The following is an 11,977-nucleotide window of genomic DNA, read 5'->3' on the forward strand; positions in this document are numbered from 1 at the left end:
GCACTGTTATCTGTATTTTTTTTACAGGTAAGAAAACTAAGCCCAAGCCATTGCCTTTTCCTGAGTATTCTGTGAATAAATTCCCATTAGTAAAATGCTTAATAAAATGCTAACTTAATAAATTAAAGCTTTCTTCGGACCCACTTGGGCTGAAACTACACGCGCGACGTCCCTACCCACTGCCACTAAGTGACGTCACGACCAATCCCCCCCACTAGGCTGCCAGCCAGAAACTCCAGGGTCTCGCGACAACCGTGGCTTCTTCCCACCTGTCTTGGACATGCGCGCGGCACGGGGCGCTCTGCCCAGAGTTGTTTGATGGTTTTCTGTCAGTCTTCCCACGGTAGAGCTCTCAGGCATTCTCTTCCTCACAGACCCCCGAGATCTCGCGAGACCTGTAATTCTGCCTGCCCCGCCCCTTGCGCCTGCGCAGAGCTCTTAAAAGCAGAAGGTCGCGCTTGGAGGAAGTGGCGGATTTGGGTCCCGTGGCCGAAGCGCCGTTACTTCTTCTCTGAAGCTCCTCTCGGCCGCTTGCCTAGACACCCGCCGCCAAGATGCCTCGAATTATGATCAAGGGGGGCGTGTGGAGGAATACCGAGGTGAGTCTCCTTTTCCCGCCGTCCGCTGTCCTCCTCCCTCCCTCTAGCAGCTTGTGCGCACGCGCGTGGAGGTCGGGGAGGCGAGGCGGATGCCCTGCGGGGGTCTGCAGAGGTGGCTGCTGTGGGGCGGACCCTTGGGTCCTGTGCTGTGTCCTCTGCCCGGCGTTCTGTGAGCGCCTCCAGGATAGGGACCGTGATTTAACCACCTGATAACTCAGCCCTGTACTCAGTGCCAGGCATTTGTGAGGCCCTTAGCAAACATATGTTGTATTGAATACGCGCCGCCCCCTTTCCCTAGAGGATCTCAGTGTGGCTAGGGAGATAAGAACATCAGCTGGAGTTGGTTTTCTGGGGCACCACCCTTTCTCAGGCCAGGGACCACAACTTTCTTTGATACTCAAAAGAAATTGTTGTGGCCACAACTTTTTCTCTTCATTGACTTCCTTGCTGAGGGGAAGCAGCTTGGGTGCCAGGTTCAAAGAGCCAGTTTATGCCCGCACCTCTCTGGTTATCTGTTATCAGGACATAACCTGTTTGTCCTCCCGACAGATCCCAAGGTCTGTCTCTTCTTCTTGTCACTCCGCCTGTAGTGGATAATGACTGCCATTAGCTAAAGGGCAGTAGAGAGTAAAACAGAAATTAGATTTTAGTGCATTTTGTGTTCAGAGTGCACTGAATTTATCAGTTTCAAAGCACATCTTATCTTTTCATGTTCATTTTCACTTCTTAGTATCTACCTTGGAATGTCTTTCTGCTGCTTGGCATCTTTCTGCCCATCCTTTAAACGTAATTCAGAAACACTTTTTTGGATCTTTGTGCGCTCACCATGTTAAGAATTAGTTGCATATCCAGGGGTCTTGTATCTTTTTTCTTCCATTTGTTACAGCTTGTTTTGTCCTTTTGTAACTTTGTGTTCTTCTGTGTGATGCCAAGTAAAGTTTCTTCTCAAAGCCTCGATTTCCTCATTTTTCTAAATGGAGATAATACTTATCTCTCTTGAGGATTAAATAAATTAATATATTGAGAACAGAGTTGGACACCGTATTTTTGAAGTAAATGCTAGTTGTTTTTTTCCCTCACCAGACAACATTGCAAGAGGACTGGTTCTTGGTATCCCTAGAACCTAGGTCAGTAACCAACAGGAAAGTAGGTTGCTTGGCATTTGTTTTCTGAGTGTATCTAGTAGCTATATACCTGCTTTATATACTTAGTTGAAAATATGTTCGGGTTCGGTAGTATTGCAACAAAGTTACAAATAAAAGACAGTGAAAACTGCTTCAGCTTGCACTGAGGGAACCAGGCTGTTTAAATTGTAGAAAAAATGACTTCAGAGGGAGAGACAGATGTAGAGTCAGTTAACAGTAGGATTCCTAATGTAGTGGTCAAAGCCCTGCACTCTCCCCCCACCCCCTCCAACTCTCTTGAGTATGGGGTGGGGTGGCTCAGTTATGAGGCATATAGCTCAAGTCCAGTGTGGAAAAAATCCTGAAAGTAAAATCTCCCAAGTGCATTCATCTGTGACTCTATCTGTGGTTTAGCTTCCCAGGCTGCCCTGGGATTGGTGCATTCCATATTGTGGTGGGTACCTTGGTAAAATGGTATGTAGAAACTAGGGGAAACCAAAGAGAGGGCTGATTGGTTGAGTCAGGAACATATATTTAACATGTAAACTGCCATGTGAGTTATATTTAACTTACTCTGAGTCCAGAGCCTCATGAAGCATATATAACTTGCATGTCTCTTGACCTGTGCTGATTGAATAAAACACTGTGGCCACAAGAAAAAATTATTTTTTCCCCGTGTGGCAGTCAATGTGTTAATTCTTAGGTAGACCTGAGATACAGATTCTTGGGTTGTAGTCGAGATTAAAATGGCTGGAGACTTGGATTCAGTAGAGTTTCAAACTTGCTTCTTGAGGCTTGGATGTATCCTATTTTGAATCTTTTCCCCTAAGACCTGGTTCAAAGTAGGTATTCAGGAAATGTTTTTTGAGTGAATATATAAATGAATGAGTTATACTTTTTTTTTTTTAAGCTATGCCTTTTTTAAGAGGATAGCCATACATGAAAGAATACTTTTTCTTAATCACAAACTAGGGTTTCTCTTACATCAGGCTGTTCTCATTCCTAATTTATCAGTGTGTGGTAAAAGGGAGGGTAAGATGTCCCAAAGAATTTCTTCTTAATTTTTTGAATTTTGCTAATTCATGCTTGCCGTTTATTATTATAGTTAATGAGGTTTTCGTCCTTTTTTTTAATCTCAGGGCATGTGCCTGCATGCGTGTATATCTCTGTCTCTCTATAGCAGAGGTTCTCAACCTGTGGGTCGTGACCTCTTTGTAACAATGAAAATATATCTTGCATATCAGATATTTACATTATGATTCATAACAGTAGCAAAATTACAGTTATGAAGTAGCAACGAAAATAATTTTATGGTTGGGGGTCACCACAACATGAGGAACTGTATTAAAGGGTCTTGGCATTAGGAGGCATTAGGAAGGTTGAGAACCACTGCTCTGTAGCAATCCTATCAGAGTTAATTTAAATTTTTGTCTTTTCTCACTTGAAATTTTGTGATTGAATGTACTCTTTGACAATTTCTTTTTAGGATGAAATTTTGAAAGCTGCGGTGATGAAATATGGGAAAAACCAGTGGTCTAGGATTGCCTCACTGCTGCATAGAAAATCAGCAAAGCAGTGCAAAGCCAGATGGTATGTACTGGTTAATAATAAGTGGAAAACAGAAAATTGCCTTAATTATGAGGAGGATACTGTCAGCTCTTTGACACTTAGAAAGGAAAGGAGACACTGTGTTATAACAAAAAGTATGGAGTGGGATGGGAATTTGCTTTTTGACTTAGTGTCAGTTACTCGTTTATAAGACAAGCCATTTTTCTGTCCCCTTTCTCCTGCCCTTGTTTTCTCTCAGTTAGGAATACAGTACTTGGCTCTAACTGAGAAAGATAGGAGGCTCCATCTAAAAGAGTTACTGTATTGGAGAGCACTTTGTGAAGTATAAAGTCTACTTCAGGGACAAATGATTCCTGGATTATAGATAAACTGTGTTCTAAAAGTTTATAAGTTGCTCGGGTTTTTTTGTTGTTGTTTTAGGTTTGTGTTTTTTTTTTTTTTTTGAGACAGAGCCTCAAGCTGTCCCCCTGGGTAGAGTGCTCTGGCAACCTCCAACTCCTGGGCTCAAGTGAGTCTCCTGCCTCAGCCTCCCAAGTAGCTGGGACCGCAGGTGCCCGCCACAACGCCCGGCTATTTTTTGGTTGCAGCCATCATTGTTGTTTGTCAGGTCTGGGCTGGATTCAAACCCGCCACCTTAGGTGTATGTGGCTGGCGCCTTAGCCGGTTGAGCTATAGGCGCCGAGCCGTTGTTTCAGTTTTTTAAGAGATAGTGTCTTATTCTGTCCTTCAGGCTAGAGTACAGTGGTACCATCATAGCTCACTATAATCTTGAACTCTGGGCTCAAGTGATTCTCCTAGCTCAGCCTCCCGAGAAGTTAGAACTGTGGGTACATGCGCTATGCCTAATTTTTTAATTTTAATTTTTGCAAAGATGAGGTTTTGCTTATTGGCCAGGCTAATCTCAGAAGGACTCCTAGCTTTAAGTGATTCTCCTGAGATTCTCCTCAGACAATGCTGAGATTACAGGCATGAGCCACTGGGCCTGGCCAACTTGACTGTGTTAGAACTTACTTTCCCAAAGAAATAAATGATAAATAAAGGTTAACTTTTTAGAAGAGCCCACAGTAATTGAGTTTTCTCATAATAAAGTGAAAATATTATTTATTTGCTGCCTTAAAATAAAATGTAAGCCAAAACCTACACTTATGGTGTCACCTTTTAAGTCACAGGGTAGTGGATATACTAAGCTATTTACAGGTGTTCATGGCATGAGGATCTAGGATTATACTTTGGATTGTGTAAGAATGGCCTAATTTCCTAGGCATGTGAATAGGGAAAAGGATCAGAATGTAGAAATTGGATTCCAAGAAGGATGATGATTCTTAGGCTGAAGAAGTAGTTCCGATTTCTATTTTCTCTTAGTGGCACTGCTCCTTCTCTAATATTTGGTAGGATTTGTGTCCTGTTTGCTAGCCTCTCTTCTAGCTTAGTAGACTATATGGAAAAGATGGGATGGGTGGGGCATTAGGAAAGACAGAGGGTGCTATAGTAGTTTTACTTAAATTTCAAAACATACCAAATGAAAGCATATGATATTGAAAGGCATTTAGTGAGTATAAATCAAATGCTTAAAGAAGTAAGCCAAGGTGTTGTGAGAATCAAAGCATAAGAAAGTACTATGAAAACTAGAAACTATAAAAATATGAGATGATGTCTCATTTTCAAATAATTTCAAAACTGCTAATAAACTGTAAAATAAATTAAACAAATAATGGTTGAGAAAGAAGTATATGATCAGAATTCAGCCATTTACCTTTTTAAAGCATTGCTTATTTTGCATAATTAAAATACTGTAGACTGTGGTAAAATGGGGAATATTGAATAGGATAATTTTAGCCACACAGTGAATATTCTGTTATCAAAAAGAATAGCTTTAGTAATTGGAGGATGAGAATGTGTGTTTTTCAGACATAGAAGTTAGTGTATCTAATATATAAGTTGGATATTTTTGCTAGATGACTAATATATAAAATCATATCTTTTAATAGGTATGAATGGCTGGATCCAAGTATTAAGAAAACAGAGTGGTCCAGAGAAGAAGAGGAAAAACTCTTGCACTTGGCTAAGTTGATGCCAACTCAGTGGAGGACTATTGCCCCAATCATTGGAAGAACAGCAGCCCAGTGCTTGGAACACTATGAATTTCTTCTGTAAGTGAATCTTCAAAAGGTGCATAAAATGTGTGAATGAGGGTGAACATACTTTTAGCCTTTTTTGTCTTTGAACTTTTTTTTTTCTTTTTTGAGGTAGTGTCTCAGTATGTCGCCCTTGGTCGAGTGCTATGGCATCACAGCTCACAGCAACTTCAAATTCTTGGGCTTAAGTGATTTCTTGCCTCAGCCTCCCGAGTAGCTGGGACTATAGGTGCCCGCCACAATGCCTGGCTATTTTTTTTGTTGCAGTTGTCATTGTTGTCCAGCTGCCTGGGCCAGGTTCAAACCCGCCAGTCTCGGTGTATGTGGCTGGAGCCCTACCCACTGAGCTACGGGTGCCACCATGTCTTTAAACTTTTATTTATTTATTTTTTATAATTAATTATTTTTTATTAAATCATAACTTTGTACATTGATGCATTTATGGGGTTGTCTTTAAACTTTTAATTACAAATGCGCGTAAAGCCAGAGGAACTAAAGCTGTTAGATTATATATTCCAAATCTTCAATGGTCAATCTAATTATATCTTCTGTTATATATTTTTTAAAAGGACAATTTAAAAAATTACGCAAGTAATACATGTTCATTATTGGAAATCTGGGGAAAAGATAGTAAAAGAGCAAATAAGTCACCCATAATTATACTACTGAGAATTAACTATTAGGATATTTTGGTTCTTTGCTAATAGTTTTTTTTTATTAGTATGCATTTGTGATTCGGGGCTGCTTGGATCCTGTTTCATAGTGATTGGAAACATTGAAATTAGTGAATTTTAATGCCATTGCTTCCCGATGAGGTAATATAGTAGAAATGCTTTATTTTGTTGAATTCTATACATTGAGTTTTGGGGGGCGGGAAAAGAGTGTTAGAGCTAAGAAAGCTGGTAATGCTAATACTGAATGGTATGATAGTGTGACTTACCTATCTGTGTTTTTTTCCTAGGGATAAAGCTGCCCAAAGAGACAATGAAGAAGAAACAACAGATGATCCACGGAAACTTAAGCCTGGGGAAATAGATCCAAATCCGGAAACAAAACCAGCACGGCCTGATCCAATTGATATGGATGAGGGTAAGTGTATGCGTGTGAGCAGTTTATTTCTTTGGTAACTATAAACTACTCAGGCTTTTTTTCAGTTGTTTCGTTACTTTCTGAACTCTGAACTTCTCTGATTTAGAAGTTCAATTTTATCAGAAGTTGTTCTTCTAAGTATCTTTCCAAATGTACTTAGTATTTTTTATTATACAGTAGTTGCTCTTTTTGGGCAGTGCACCTTTTTCTTCCATACATTGTTGCCTGGCATACTGGTATGTGCCTGTGGTCCCAGCTACTTTTCATGGGAGGCTGAAGCAGGAGGATTGTTTAAGCCTAGGAGTTAGAGGCCAGCCTGAGCAACATAGCAGGACCCTGTCTCTTAAAACAAACAAAATGAAAATAAAGCAATGTAATATACTGGGACGATTTCCCAGAGACTAGGGGTGAGCCCTTGAGTATCCTGTTTCTCCTTCCCACTCCATGGAGAGTGGGAACAAATCAGGGTATTGGACCTTAGTCCTATTAATTATTTCTTTGACTGTAGGCAGGTCATTTAATCTGCGAGAAGGTAACACTGCAGGACTTTGATGACACTTACGATGATTTTGTGAGGCATATGATTAAGAATCAGGGATTGGATTTTAGACCGATGTTTATTACTTGCTAGCTGTTTGACCTGAGGCAAGTCATATGATCTCTCTGAGCTTTGATTCTCTTTTTTGCTGGATGGGGTATAGTAATATCTACTTTACTTGACAGGGTTGTTGTGAAGCACTCAATAATTAATTGAGTACTTGAGTTTTTAACCCTTCTCAATCCAGTTTTTCTGCCACCTGCATACTCCCCAGCTCTTATTTATTTTGGGCAGGAAAGAGGTTAGTGGATTACTTATAATTATCCTACAGTTTCAAAAGGGAAAAACATAATTATGAACTCACCTGATGATTTTATCTGTTTTAGGTTACATAAAATAATTATAGTGTTTTTGTTTATAATTTTTTTGAGTGTGATACTTCTTTTGTTCTTGAGACTGTGTCTCTCTCTTTTGCCTAGGCTAGAGGGCCATGTCGTCAGCCTAGCTCACAGCAACCTCAAACTCTTGGGTTCAAGCCATCCTCCTGCCTCAGCCTCCCATGTATCAGGGACTACAGGTGGCTACCACGATGCTTGGCTAATTTTTTTCTGTTTTTGGTACAGGTGGGCTTTTGCCCTTTCTCAGGCTGGTCTTGAACTCCTGAGCTCAAGCGATCCTCTTGTGCCCTCCCAGAGTGCTAGGATTATTTTATAGGTGTGAGCCACCGTGCCTGATCATGTGTGGTACTTCCTGAAGCCATCTCCAGGATGAAGTCCCAGCTTCCTCTTGGATGTCTCACAGTAGAAAATGGTTTCCCTCCTAATGTTCTCATTTATTCTGCTGCCAACCCTGCAGTCCTTTGTTGATTATTCTTTTCATTTTGCATTATAAAATGCATTTTCTCATTTAGCCTTTTCTCAGTGTCAGAAGATGATAGTCTTCCTCTCTTTCTTGAATTTCTGTTCCTCATGTTGCTCACAAGCTGAATAAGGAGATTTGTCCTGAGAGAAAGATGTATTTGTGCTTTTTCTCCACTCTCCTTATCTGATGAGTAAAGGATATAGCTGTTTACAACAGAAACTTCCAACAGCCAGAAGAATAATTTTTTTCCACCATTTGTAGGACCTCCTTATAAATCCGTAACATCCACAGTGTTGATTAACTCTGTCCATGCTTCCTAAAAACTTTGTGTATTCTAAAATAACTGTTGGTTTTTAAAATTGAACAGGCTTTTTCTTCCTATAAGCAGTGATCAACTATGTTTGCAGGCCAAAGAATGTTGCTAACCTCTTTGTCATGGAATGAGAGGCACATCATTTTCATAACACATTGATAGACACATAATTTATATCCCTGGAGTTTCTTTTCCAGATCACTTGGAAAAATCTTCCCTAGAGGCTCGGCGCCTATAGCTCAACCAGCTAAGGCGCCAGCCACGTACACCTAAGGTGGCGGGTTCGAATCCCCAGCCCGGACCCGCCAAAACAACAATGACGGCTGCAACCAAAAAATAGCCGGGCGTTGTGGCGGGCACCTGTGGTCCCAGCTACTTGGGAGGCAGAGGCAGGAGACTCGCTTGAGCCCAGGAGTTGGAGGTTGCTGTGAGCTGTAATGCCACGGCACTCTGCCCAGGGGGACAGCTTGAGGCTCTGTCTCAAAAAAAAAAAAAATCTTCCCTAGAAGCCCTTATTATATGTATTTTCATTTTATGCAATTCCAAGTAAGTTGAGGGCTCATATAGAATGCAACAAAAAAAAGTATCAGATGTCTTTGAACATGGGAATGAAACAGGAAAGTCATTATGTTGGACAAGATCTAACATAGGATTGGAAAGGTATAAAAGTTTGAAGGTAGTGGTTTCCAAAAGCAAACTGGCTAGATCGGCTACATCTTTGACACATGGAGAACTTTTAAAAATAAAAGTACCATGGCTTTCCTTAGAGATGCTGAGTTAGTTAACCCTGTGGCAGAAGGATGGGGTGGAAGTAAGGGAATGATCTTGAAATCTGAGTTTTATAAAAGTTCCCATGTGATTTCACTCAACAGCCTTAGATAGAAATTGTTTTAAGGCATAAGTAGTGGTATTTATTATTCTAATCTGCAGAGCTGTGAAAAATGTATTAGATGAGAGAAATAGTTCTGAAGGGAAAAATGTATCTCATGATAGCAGTTTCCTCATAATAGTTTTATAATATTTCACACTTTGTGCTGTGCCAGGTAGTTGGTGATAATGAAGGCTATGATAATGTAGTCGCTATTTAATAGCTACTTGCTAGATGCTTTATATATTTCATTTTACTTAGCTCTTAACATCTTTGTGAAGTAGGAATCGTTACTCTAGTTTTATAGGGAAAGGCATTCAGGGTGGGTAAATAAGGTCATGTAGCTGGTAAGTGGTGTGCCAGATTTTTAACCTAGGTTCTTTGACTCAAAATTCAAGCTGTTTCCATTATATTACCACATATAATGAGTATATTTATGTTTTTTCCCATTGTAAGTATTAGGGTGTATCTTACATACCATGATTCTTTTGGAGAGTAACTTAAGTTTTCTCCTCTTTTTTTTTTTGCAGATGAACTTGAGATGCTTTCTGAAGCTAGAGCCCGCCTGGCTAATACTCAGGGAAAGAAGGCCAAGAGGAAAGCAAGAGAGAAACAGTTGGAAGAAGCAAGGTATGTGTGGATATATGCTTTCTAACTTAAACATTCAACACATAATACTTCCGTGATCAGATGTATGGCAAGTAAGCAATCAGTTCTGCAGCAGACACTAGCTCAGTTCGATTCTGATACTATCTACCTGGAGATAGCACCAGATGAGGCAGGTTGCAAGCCCCAGGTTAGTTTTTCTGTGCTTCTGACCAAATGGCTATAAGTCAAGGTTCTTACAGCTCCTTGTTAGGGTTTCATTAATTTGCTGGAGTGGCTCCCGGAACTCAGAGAAGCTTACTCATGTTTACCAGTTTATTACAAAGGATATTTTAAAGGATGCAAATGAACAGCCAGATTAAGAGATATATAGGATGAGAAGTCTGAAAGAATCCTGAGCACACAAGCTTCTGTCCCTGTGGAGTGTGGATGTGCTCTTGTTCACCTTCTTGGCACCCCTTACATATTTGGTTACGTTCAAGTTCTCCAAACCCTGTCCTTTTTGGGGTTTTTATGGGGGCTTCATTCTGTAGGCATGATTGATAAAAGCCTTGGCCATTGGTGATAAACTTTACCTTCAGCCCCTTTCCCCTCCTGGGAGGCAAGAATGGAGAACTGAAAGTTCCAACTTTCTAACCATGCTTTGGTCTTTCTAATGACCAGCTATAATCCTGAAGCTACCTAGGTGCTGCAAGCCATGAATTTATTATCATACAAAAAGACACAACACTGTGAAGATTCCAAAGATTTTAGAAGTGACATGCTAGGAAACAGGGATGAAAAATACATATTTCACAATGTTCACTATGGTTATCTCCATCCATAGTTAAATAATTTGTCTATGCATCTTTGGAACTGATAAAACTGCATGATTTATCAACTTTGCTGGGTGAATAATCGTCAGTATTGTCCAATTCTCATTTTGCTAATATTTCTTAGCTTATTTATTACTCTGGAAAAGTCTTGTATTTTTTTCTAAGCATTCAGAATAGTTATAGAAAAAACAGAAGTAATGTCCAGTTTGCCTGGGTCGTCGGGTTTGTTCTGTTGGCATGGGAGAACTTCATTTGTTATAACCATCTTGGAGTCAGGTGGTTGGAGGACACCCAAGGATATGTGACTTGCATGACTGCCAGTTAGTTACTCTCCTTGATTGATTTTGGGCAAGCACTGGCTGTGAAACAGGAAACTAGGCTGAACAGAGGGAATTAAAATTAAAATTAACAGAGGGAATAGAAATTTTAGGCTCCTTTAGAAATCATTTGAAAAGTGGTATATATTAGGCATTGTCTTTTACCCAGGATTTTTTTCACATCTACTTTTTTCATTTTGGTTAAGTTCATGATTGATATCATTCCTAATGGTCCAGAAACCAAGATGAAGTAGATTAAAGAAAGGGTATAACCACTTACTAGCTTTTGGGATAAGGGCATTGGAATAACCTTCCTAGCCTTACACAATGCCTTCTGTGGTCCTTGGGCTGGGTTGGAGACCTGATGACTAGGATTGTGTTAATGGTTTCCGCAGTAATGGTTTTAAAGTGCCGGATCCTGAGAAGGAGGAATCTAGAATAATTACGTATGTGGGAGTATGATCAGCCTGGGATAATAAATAGAAACCAAGAGGATTTAAGTCACCTTTCTATTCTGTGTACTATTTAGTGTAAAGTTGAAAAAAATACACCTTTTTCATTTTTATCCATAATTGTTTGGGCACCAAATTTTTAGAGCCATGTGGATTGGGCCAGGTACATAGCAAATGCATATGTGAAAAATCTCCCAAGTGTGGCTATTATTGATTGTTTTAAATAAATTATTGTAGATATTAATTTGCCCTATAATTTCCTGTAGTTTTTTTAATAGCATCTACAAATTTTTATAAATTATGTTATACATACCTCTTGTAACAGGCTGTATTGGCCTGTATGTGAAGCATAGTACAGGACTATTTACTTTAAATGTTAAATTACAGATCTATTTTATGACCTAAAGCATTTTGTAATTGATTACTTTTCCTTTCAGTATTTGTTTGGGGATATGATTTATATAATGGCATGTGGCTTGGTTGTATTCACTTAGAATTATTTTGTAAAGGTTTTCTAATGTGATTTGAAGTCTTTATATTGTTTAAAGAATGAAATTTAACATTTTGAAATATATCTTTCCAAACCTTTCTCTCTTTCAATATAGATGTGCATTTATGTGTATATACCTACTCTAACATTTATACAGAATTGGATCATACTGTATATACTATTTTTTTTTTTTTTTTTTTT

The 11,977-nt window shown here is 39.5% G+C and overlaps 1 protein-coding gene across 1 annotated transcript in view; it reads left to right on the plus strand.

The window, feature by feature from the left end:
- The first annotated feature begins 282 nt into the window (after nt 1–282).
- The window catches only part of CDC5L (cell division cycle 5 like), a 53,858-nt gene continuing 42,163 nt past the window's right edge, over nt 283–11,977 (plus strand). The window contains exons 1-5 of the mRNA XM_003789234.3: nt 283–599; nt 3,210–3,313; nt 5,281–5,442; nt 6,389–6,516; nt 9,627–9,726. Coding sequence (XP_003789282.1) covers nt 555–599; nt 3,210–3,313; nt 5,281–5,442; nt 6,389–6,516; nt 9,627–9,726 — 539 coding nt within the window. The 5' untranslated portion in view covers nt 283–554. The remainder of the gene's footprint in view (nt 600–3,209; nt 3,314–5,280; nt 5,443–6,388; nt 6,517–9,626; nt 9,727–11,977) is intronic.

The sequence above is a fragment of the Otolemur garnettii genome, unplaced genomic scaffold (assembly GCF_000181295.1).
Source record: "Otolemur garnettii isolate 467f Iridium unplaced genomic scaffold, OtoGar3 scaffold00031, whole genome shotgun sequence".
In the NCBI taxonomy this organism is placed as follows: Eukaryota; Metazoa; Chordata; class Mammalia; order Primates; family Galagidae; genus Otolemur; species Otolemur garnettii.